The sequence below is a fragment of the Elephas maximus genome, chromosome 22 (genome assembly GCF_024166365.1).
Source record: "Elephas maximus indicus isolate mEleMax1 chromosome 22, mEleMax1 primary haplotype, whole genome shotgun sequence".
Lineage (NCBI taxonomy): Eukaryota > Metazoa > Chordata > Mammalia > Proboscidea > Elephantidae > Elephas > Elephas maximus.
The window spans coordinates 31,521,008-31,531,538 of NC_064840.1; the positions used below are offsets into that span (position 1 = coordinate 31,521,008).

General features: G+C 50.5%; 1 protein-coding gene across 1 annotated transcript; it reads right to left on the reverse strand.

The window, feature by feature from the left end:
• Positions 1-2,642: 2,642 nt before the first annotated feature.
• CRYBB3 (crystallin beta B3) lies at positions 2,643-8,620 on the reverse strand. Its single transcript, XM_049866223.1, has 5 exons — positions 8,546-8,620; positions 6,783-6,901; positions 5,670-5,802; positions 4,652-4,794; positions 2,643-2,813 (listed from the first exon to the last, which is right to left on the reverse strand). Exons 1-5 carry the CDS (start codon positions 8,618-8,620, stop codon positions 2,648-2,650), a joined length of 636 nt encoding a protein of 211 aa, XP_049722180.1. The 3' UTR covers positions 2,643-2,647.
• Positions 8,621-10,531: the final 1,911 nt, after the last annotated feature.

Below are 10,531 nucleotides of genomic sequence, written 5' to 3' on the forward strand. Positions count from 1 at the left end.
CCATGAACAACTGCCTCCTTTGCCATGAGACCAGAAGAACTAGATGGTGCCTGGCTATCATTACTCAACATTTTGACCAAAGATTCTATAGAAGAATCTTTGATCAAAAGGGGGGAAATGTATAAGACAATTTCAAATTCTCATGGACTCTAGACATCCTGGAGCCATGGAGGCTGGATGGACCCCTGAAACTATTGCCCTGAGATAATCTTCAAACTTTAAACCAGAACTATCCCCTGAAGTCATCTTAAAACCAAACAATAGTTTAGTTTAACTAGTAAAAAGATGTCTGCCTTGAGCATGATGCTTTTTTAAGAACTACCTATCTGGGACCAAACTGACAACAGCAACTTGAAAGGTTAGATAGAAATTTTAGGGGGCAGTGAGTTATGTTAAGGGGGACAAACAACTCAGAAAAGGAATGTAAGAATGACTAAACAACTCATAGAATGTAATCAATGTCACTACACGGTACATGTAGAAACTGCGGAATTGGTGTACATTTTGCTGTGCATATTTTCAACAATGAAAATTTTTTTAAAAAGCCCTTAGGACCAGCTTGGCATTCGGTAAGCTCTGGTTTATAGAGCAGAACAAGGCCTTTCCCTGTGAGAGGGAGAAGAGAAGAGCCCTGGAGGGAGGGGGCGTTGGGTTAAAGCCTGTGGGCCCAGTGCTGAGGCTCTACCCTAGCTTCTTGGTACAGAAAGATGATTTCTTGGTTGTGCATATGTTTTTTGTTTTTAATCTACAAGCCAAAGTGACTGAAAATTGTCATATTCCTCTCAATGCCTTCCTGTGGCTCCCTCAAGCTGCCCACACACCAGCTGCCTCAGCCACTGGGAGGCTGCAGGGGGCCTAGGTGGGCTCAGGGTTGCTGTTTTTGTTGGGTGCTATTGAGTCAATTCCAATTCATAGAGACCCCATGTGACAGAGTAGAACTGCCCCACAGGGTTTTCTAAGCTGTAATCTTTATGGGAGCAGATGGCCAGGCTTTTTTTTTTTCTGGAGCCATTGGGTGGGTTTGAACCATCAGCCTTTTGGTTAATAGCCAAGCACTTAACTATTGAGCCACCAAGGCTCAGGATACAATGGGGGAGACAAAGTCAGGGAAATGGTGCAGGGTCGCCCATGGAGGTGGGATTGGTGGGGCTGGTCGCCAGGCCTGCGTGCTTTTGGGGAGCCAGCTGTCAGCTGGCTGTCACACAGGACATTTCCCCCCAACACACATCAGGGCTGAGGGGACTCACGGTTATGCCCAGCACTGCCAGTGTGGTCCTTTTGGCTCCCCAGCAGCTCCCATTTCCCAGAGGAAGCCAAAGTGGCTCAGAGCAGTGAAGGTCAGGGGTGAGGGTTGGAGGGGAGCTCAGGTCCCAGCTGAGATTGCAGAAAGATCTCTGGGAAGGTGGTCAGAGACACATGGAAGAGAGGGCCAGGGGGCCACCATCATTGCTCCCCAGATCATTGCAGTAGCCTCCTAACTGGTCTCCCTGCTCTCCCAGTCCCCACAGTCTATTCTAGGCACCATAGCCAGAGTGATCCCTATCAAACCCTATATCAGGTCATGCCTCTCCCTCTCAAACTCTCCATGGCTCCCACCTCCCTCAAGAAGAATCTGTCTTCCAGAATCTTCAAAGCCCTAAATGACTTGGCCCCTGCTACCCTTCTGGCCCCCTATTCTATCATTCTCGGCCTCTCACTCTGTTCTAGCTTCCTTGCCTCCTGGATGTTTCTCCACCACGCAGGCACACTCCTGCCTCAGGGCCTTTGCACCTACTACTCTCAGCTTGGGATTTTCTCATGGTTTTTTTGAGTCCCTGGTCACTGCTGCCATCGCCTCCATCCTCTTACCCTACTTCATTGTCCTTCTTAGTGCTTCCCACTTCCCAGGATAGCCAATGTCTACTTGTTTGTTCATTTTCTGTCCCTCCCATAGAAGGTGAGCTCCATGAAGAAATGGCTTTGTTTGTTCACTGCTGTGTCCTCAGACCTTGAATAGGACCTAGTATTTGCTGAAAAAATTAATGAAAAGAGACTGACAGATGGATGGACAGACAAGAAAAATGATGGATAGACAAATAGATGGGAGAAAGGTTGGATGGATGGATGGATGGATGGATGGATGGATGGATGGATGGATGGATGGATGGATGGATGGATGGATGGATGGATGGATGGATGGATGGATGGATGGATGGATGGATGGATGGATGGATGGATAAATGCAAGAAAAAACAGAAGGAAGAACTGATGGATGGAAGGATGAATAGAAAGATAGGTAGACAGAAGAAAGGAAAGAAGGAAGGAAAGGAAGGAAAAAGGAAGGATCAATGGATAGAGACTGACAGACATTCCGATGGAGAGACCGACAGGTGGACAAGATTAGGGTAGGAGGTGTGTGTGGTTCCACTTGTAATGACCCTCTCTCAGGGGTCTTAGAACCTCCAAGCCCCAGCCCCCTTCAGCCTGTCCTTCCTCATAAGGAAGTGAAGCGACTCAGAAGACCATGGCAGGTGGGGGACCGACCCCGGGCTTTATTGAGTAGGTTCAGGGAATGGTGGACAAGCAGGCCCCTGCCCAGCCTTGGAGTCCCCTCTTCTTGCCCCTGCTGCCCTCAGGGTGAGTGGGGCTGCTGGGGCCTGGGCACCCTTCAGCTACTAAGGAAGCAGCCCCGCTTGTGCCACTTCTGATCGCGGATGCGGCGCACGGACTGCAGCTGTGGTTGGCTGGCATCCCACTCATTCCAGTGCCTGTACTCTCTCTGCTCGAACACATACTGGCGCCCACGGTAGCCAGGAAACTCATAGCCGACCCACCTGCCGGGAGGGAGTGGGGAGACCAAGGTTAGGGAAAGAGCAGTGTGCCTGCCTCCAGTCTCCCCACTTTCAGCCAGACCAAGCTTTTAACCATGCTCTCCCCTTGCCTAAAGTCCTCCTTGGCTCCTGCTTTCTTTGAAATTCCTGTGTCTCAGAGCCTTTGCATATGCTGTTCCTTCTGCCTGGAACATTTGTCCTTATCTCATCTTTATCCCTCCCCCTCTTTCACTCCTATATTTTACATCTCCGTTCAGATGTCTCCTCCTCCAGGAAGGCTTCCCAACTCCTCTAAGCTGGGTCAAGTACTTCCTCTGGGCTCCTGGGACCGCCTGATCACGTTGTGATCACAGCCCTGATCACAATGAACTGTGAATACCTACTTCCTTGTCTGTCTCCCTATCAGACTGTGAGATTCTTGAGGACAGAGGCTGTGTAGTTCTTAATTCCCACCCCGCTGTGTCCCCATATCTTGCACATGGTAGATGCTCAGTAAAAAGTTGTTGAATGAATTATTTTTAGGGAGAGGTGGCATCTCTCAAGGCTCAACCCCAGATCCCAAGCCCACAAGTGAAATATAGTCACTGACAAAGGGACAATAATCCTAAAGGCACATTAATGTGGTATTAAGCCTAGAAGTAGGGAGGTGATGAACCTACTCTTTTATGTACTACTCAGGCCACATATAGAGAACTACATTCATTTTGGAACCCCTGGTAAGAAGGATCAGAGTGGTTAATGGAGAAAAAAAAAATGCCAAGAATTGGTTTAAGGGCATGGTTATATTCAGAAAATGAGTGAAGACTCAAATGAGCCAGGTAGAGGTAAAAAAAAAAAATTTCATTTGATCAAAAAAAAAAAAAAAGGATACCACTTCCTATGAGCCAAGACTTTCTGGAAATCCCAGTGGTCCTATAGTGCAAGCAATTGGACATTCACATCATGAGGGCTCTAGAGGAGGACTTTGAGCAAGGATTGATGGAGGAGCAGCTGCGTGAATGTCCTTCCAGGTCTGGAGGAGCAAGAAATGTCAATCATGTAAAAAATCACATACTGATTCTGTTAGGAGCCAGAGGTGTGGCTAACCAGAGGACGGGGCAGGAACAAGGGTCAAGAATGTGGTCCCGTGGTTTCGGGGGACATCTAGCTCAATGGCATAACAGTTTATAAAGAAAACTTTGGTGAGGAGCATCTGGGGTCTTAAAAGCTTGTGCATGGCCATTTAAGATAGTCCACTCATCCCACCCCATCTGGAGCAAGGGAGAATGAAGAAAACCAAAGACACAAGGGAAAGAGTAGTCCAAAGGACTAATGGACCATAACTACCATGGCCTCCACCAGACTGAGTCCAGGACAGCTAGATGGTACCTGGCTACCACCACTGACTGCTCTGACAGGGATCACAATAGAGGGTCCCGGAAAGAGCTGGAGAAAAATGTAGAACAAAATTCTAAGTCACAAAAAAGGACTAGACTCACTGGTCTGACAGAGACTGGAGAAACCCCGAGAGGATGGCCCTCAGACACCCTTTTAGCTCAGTACTGAAGTCACTCCTGAGGTTTGCCATTCAAAGATTAGACAGGCCCATAAAACAAAACAAGACTAAAGGGGCACACCAGCCGAGGGGCAAGGACGAGAAGGCAGAAAAAGGGGACAGGAAAGCTGGTACAGGGGACAGGAGAGTGTTGACATGTCGTGGGGTTGCTAACCAATGTCACAAAACAGTATGTGTATTAATTCTTTAAAGAGAAACTAATTTGTGCTGTAAACCTTCATCTAAAGCATGATTTAAAACAAGAAATTATGAAAAACACACACGCTAAAAGAATGGGGTCCCTTACGTCCCATTGATGGCACGGATGCTTGCCACACGGTCCTGGAAGCCGTGAGCCCAGAGGCTGGGTACATCATCATCTACTATCTCCATCTTGCGGCCACTGAAAGCTGGGTTCTCAAACAGATGCAGCTTGTGGTCTGGACCATCCTGGGGGTAAGATCATGGGGTGAACCAGGTGCTCCCAAACCCGGATCAGAGCTCAAGAAGGCTCAAGAATCAGGAATCAACAAGCCACCACACACACACACACACACACACACACACACACACACAACCCTACCCCCAAAACCACTGCTTGAGGGAAGAGGGACTCAGGAGATTGATCTACTCAGGAACCCTAGAGCCACAGAGTATAAACTAAGAGGAGGCCTTTTAGGTCTTGTTCAACCCCACCATTTTACAGAAAGGGAAACTGAGGCTCAGAGAGGGAGGAAGAGGCCTGAGAGTCTTAAGGTGTGAGCATTTCTATCTTTACTAAAGTGGATTGTGATTAGTCTTTCCAGTTTTCCCTCTTCCAGGCCTGCTAAGGAGGAGTCTGTCATTGCGTTGTGAGGAAGAGAAGGTGCAAGTAAAGAAGGTGGGAGAGAAGAAAGACACTTTAAAGTGTCACCGTGGGCTGTGTCTCTCTCAGGTGTTTGAGAAATGCAAGCGAAGAACTTGAGTTATTTTGAAGTCACTTTTTGGTTAGCTTCTTAGGTGATTTCCTGGACTGTATTTCTTTGACCACAGTGCTGATCTGAGACTGGACCATGTGGCTTGTGATTTCAGTAGGGTTACAGATGGAAGTCCCAGTACCATGGTAGCTCACTCATGATGTGAATCCTAGGGGTTCACATGTTCATTCTTAGTCAACTTCTTCTTATCTTAAGACAACTATTTAGGTAAGAAATACGAGGGTCCTTTCCAGGTTAGGTCCACACTAGCCAAGCCCTGGGCAGAGCTTGGAAGATGAGCTTGCCTGAGCAGACCGCAGCACGCCCTGCTTCTAGAAGCCCCCAGAAATGGGCAGGAGCCATACTCACAATGTTCAGAGGTCGGAGGGACAGGAGGCTGTCACTGTGGTGGCTGTTAGACCAGGCATCCCAGCGAGGGTAATATCCCTTCTCCAGGACAAACTGTTCCCCGCGGAAGGCCCTGCGTTCAAATGCCAGCCACCTGTGGGAGCAAAGGGCCTGGGTTCTCTCTCCTGTACCTGAGGGAGGACTCAGTTCTAGTGTGGGAAGGGGCCAAGAGCTGCTGACCTTTGACCTTTGACCTTTGACCCTCCTTCCAGCCTTGCTACTGATTCCTGGACCTATTATTGGAGGAGCTACTATACTAGGGCAACCTGGGAACTGACTGACTCTGGGCCAGGACAGCATCCTGGGAAACGCTATTGAGAATCTGTTTTATGTCTGGCCTCTGGGTAGGGCAGTCAGAAAAGCCCTCAGCACAATGCTGGGCACATAGTAAGTATTCCACAGACTCGACTTACTATTATTATTACTTATTTATTTATATGCACCATTCCATTCATTTTCACAAAAAGTCTGTCTGAGCTAGGTACTATTATTATCCCCATTTGATAGATGAGAAAACAAAAGAAGGTGAAACAACTTGTCCAAGATCGCCTAGATGGTTAGTGCCAGAGCCCAGACTTTCAATCCAAAGGTGAGAATTCAGCACCCTGCTGGGCCACCTACTTGCTGTGTGGTCACGGACAGGCTATTTAACCCCTTTGGCCTCAGTTTCCTTATCTGTAGAATGGGGATAATAAGAATGGTACCTCTCTCATAGGGCTGTTGTGAGGCTTCAGCGATACTGTGCATGTTAAGTGCTCAGTATAGAAAATTTTAGCTGTTATTAATTATTATTAAAATTATAATGACTGAATCCCAATTATCAGGCACTGAGCTAGGTGCTGGGGTGTCTACCTCTGGTCTCTTTCCACTGAACTCTGCTATTTACCACAGAAATGCAGAGCTAGAAGAATTCTTAGAGAATCACATGAAACTCCCTTATTTTACAGATGGGGAAACTGAGGCCAGAGAGGGGAAGGGAGTTGCCCAAGGCCTCACAGCAGATTTAGGGCTCCATCATGGACCTCTCGGATCCCAGAAGGCTCAGGGGTATGGGGGGGTGGTCCAGGTACTCACGGTCCTGACTCCACCTGGATGGAGCCCACTTTCTCCAGCAGGCAGTTCGTCAGGTTGGGGCACTCAGCTGAGAGCTCACACCGCTTGCCCTGGAAGTTCTCCAGCTCGTACACGGTCACCTGGAGGGCAGTATCCTGAGCATCCCACACGGCCTGGCCTCCAGCCTCAGCCTCCCTCCCTCCTTGAGGTACATTGTACCGGCCTGGAGCCCGCGCCACCACAGGCCTGCACTGCCCCCTGGTGGTTGCGGTCGTAAACGCCTCCAGGAGTCTCAATTACTAAATCAGGGGATAGCAAGCCCAGGTAACTGGGGGGTGGGTCGGGGAACCTAACAGGATGAAATGACCCAAGAATGAAGAGGGAAATAAAATCCATAAGAGAATGTGGGCCCAGTTCCCAACTTTTCCACAGAAATCAGAAATCCGTATTTTCCATAATGGGAAATTTCCCCGTTTTAAAAACCATATGCTGGACAAATGAAACAACCAGCTTTTGACTACCGGGTTGTGCTTTTTTGCCTGCCCCGTGCCCAGGGAGGAAGGCGCTTTGCAGAGGTAGACCAAGGTTCTGCCTTCCTCACCTGCCTGGAAACACAACTGTCCTTGTAGAAGGTCCCTGGAGGACCCTGCTCCGGTCATTTTACAGGAGTGAGAGAGGCTCAGAGAGGGTAAGTCACTTGCCTGGGGCTGCAGAGCAAGATAGGTAGAGGCCCGGGAGCCACACTTAAATCCACTGTCTCTTTTCTCTCCCCACTGGCTTGGATGGGGAATAGCCCGCCGGTGACAAGGGGAGGCAGGAAGAGATGGTAGGGACATCCACCTTTCCAGTGGACAGCTGTTCCAGGAATTTGCCAAACCCTGGCATTCCAGAGCTGCAAGACCCTTAGCGGTCACTAGACCAACCCTGCACTGTCCCCATACACCTCTTTGCTCCTCTTCCCCTTGGCCTCCTGCCTGGTCTCCTCCACTCTCGGCAAAGGCCCCAAAACATCCTCAGAATGACTTTTTCCCATTTATTCCCTCAGCCCTCCCATCTGCAGCCCCCATCTTAAATTAATGCCCCCCAGGGATGGTTTAGAAAGGGCCAAAGGGGGGAAAAAAAAAAACCCAAACTCATGGCGATCCCATGTGCGTCACAGTAGAATTGCACTCATAGGGTTTTTAATGGCTGACTTTCAGAAGTAGATTGTCAGGCCTTTCTTCTGAGGCACCTCTGGGTGGAAATGAACCTCTGCCCTTTGGGTTAGCAGCCGAGCACATTAACCATGTGCACCACCCAGGGCAGAATCAACAAATCCACAGTTCCCTCGGCTTTCTCGAGCACCTCCCTCTGTGTGCTGGCCACAGTCATTGCATTCACGTTGGGCTCTCACACCAACTCTGGGGCCTGAAGACTGTGAGAATTGTTCCCATTTTAAAGATGGGGCTGTTGAGGTCCAGAGAAGGCCAGGAACGTGGGCTGTGGTCAAGCAGCAGAGTCGGAGCTTGAAACCTTGTCTCCTGGCACTCCAGGGCCTCTGTGCTCCCATGAGACAGGCAGGGTGCAGGGGTGCCCCCCCACTTTGCAGACAAGGACAAAGAAGAGGGGTTAGGCAGAGAAGCAAGTTGACAGTAGAGAAATAGGAGTGAAGAGTTTCAGTTGAAGCTGTTTCCTGATCTACCATCCTGGCCTGCCTGGCTAGAGGGCTGCCTGGCTGGGCACTGCACCCTGAGGCCTGGGGGGTTCCTGAGCCTGGATCCTCCGGACTCCTCCCTGCCCAGTACCTTGTAGCTACTGCCAAGGCCTCTGTGGCTCTTGCCAGCTGCAGCCTGCTCCAGTGTTCCGTGCTGCTCCGCCATCTTCCCAGGAACACTTCTGGCTTCAAACCAAGGGAAAAGAGATCACCAGGTCCACCCAGGAGAAACCAGGTGTTGATGTGACTGGAGTTGAGGACAAGCTGCAGAACCTTGCTGAGTATGGGACACACTCAGGCCTAATGACCTACATTAGGCTGTTCAGTCATTCAACAAACATCTACTGAGCACCCACTGTGGGCCACAGGCCTGGGACAGTGGGAGAAGGATCCTCATTTCATAGAGGGGAACCCCGAGGCCCAGCCAGGTGAGGCACACAGAGAGGAAGTGCAGGGATGGGGTCTGGCTCCCAAGCCTGTGCCTTTTCTTCTACCTGGCTGCTCCCCCTACACAGGGGCCTTGGGGCTTGGGGAAGAGAACTGGTCAGAGAACGGCTTCTGGGGTGGGGAGGCTTCTTCTGCCTCCACTTTGCAGACTGTTGTCTTTTTCTGTCTCGTCACTTTGTTCACCGAACATTGCATGAGCACCTGCTCAGTGCCAGGCCCTGTGCTGGGGGACAGGATGAGGCAGGGGACCATGGACAGACGGGGGACAGACAGACATTGTGAGAAAGCATGGTGCAGAACCAGGTCCTCAGACACCTGCTCTAGCCCAGTTTCCATACATGTACTTATTCATCCTGTAAACATTAATTGAGCACTTACTGCATACCAGACTCTTAAAGAGAGACAGACACAGGCAGACCATTATGCCTTCATCGTTATGGGGACATGGATACAGTCACGTGGGAGGATTCTCATGATTGTCACACACAGACACGCACAGGACTGTTCTCCAGTTTATCAGCACACGCTCACACACATACATGAACTCACACATCTATACACTCTCACAATACACATGTACTCACACACATGGACACCCCCTCACATACACATGCACTCACACACTTATACACACTCATGCATATATGAACCCATTCACACACGCATATGCACACACATGTACTCACACACACACGCACTCACACACACATACTTGTACTCGCACTCACAGGGGCTCCCATGGTCATTGTGCAGTCATATCCCACTCACAGGCACGCAGGACAGTCTCTCTGTTTCTTTCCCTCTGACTCTCTCATAGGACTGTACCTGCTTATTTCAGACGCCCACAGTAGTACATGGAGCACCCACATCCACACCCCACACCCAGCTGCTGCCCACACATTCTCCCAGTGCACCCACAGCCGAGGGCCCATGGCTTCTGTACACACGTCCGGCAGTGCACACAGGAGCCAACCTTTCCACAGGCATGGGGGGCCTGTGGGCTGTCAGTCTGTGCCCAGCCTCAGCAGGACATAGGGTTCATGGAGAGGAGGGGCCAGGGGACTTGGTAGCTCCCAACCCTGCCCACTGCCCTTTCTCTGGTGTTCCCAGTCTTCAGAGGCCCCTGCCCCAAGCTCAAGTCTGAGGGCTCAGACCCTGCCACTGCCCTCTGACGTGCAGGCAGTGCGGCCCCCAGTTCCCCACCCCCAGCTGGGCTTGGCAGCCATCTTGGGTCATCTTTCTGGGCTCCAACCCTCAGGTGACTCCCTGGCTTTTACAAGGGCTAGCTATGCATGCCCCATGGAAACCACCAAGGCCTGGGCCCGCTAGGACAGCTCTTGCCTCCCTGCATCCCTCCAGAATGAACCTGCTGCTGTGGCCTTGGGAAGGACAACAGAGGGGCCAGGACCTTCGCAGGCATGACCTCCCTTGCAGGGAGGGTCCTATTTATGGGCACTTTCTGACAGTCCAGCACATCCCAGCCTGCTGAGACAGCGCCCTGTCTGCTAAATTCCGTTCGGGCCATTTCACCCCAATAGTGAAGCCACAGAGGCCCCCTGTGACTCTGTCTGTGGTCATAGCCTCTGATGACTTCCTGGGGCACAGGGACCTTATGGGCTTTGTGGGAAGC

What these genes read in the sequence shown, in the direction of transcription:
- CRYBB3 (XM_049866223.1), bottom strand. Translation starts at nt 8,620, where the DNA reads ATGGCGGAGCAGCACGGAACACTGGAGCAGGCTGCAGCTGGCAAGAGC. An exon ending in ATCCAGGTGGAGTCAGGACC is followed by an intron (nt 5,803 to 6,782) that starts GTGAGTACCTGG and finishes TTGCTCCCACAG; the next exon opens with GTGGCTGGCATTTGAACGCA. An exon ending in ATCCGTGCCATCAATGGGAC is followed by an intron (nt 2,814 to 4,651) that starts GTAAGGGACCCC and finishes CCCTCCCGGCAG; the next exon opens with GTGGGTCGGCTATGAGTTTC.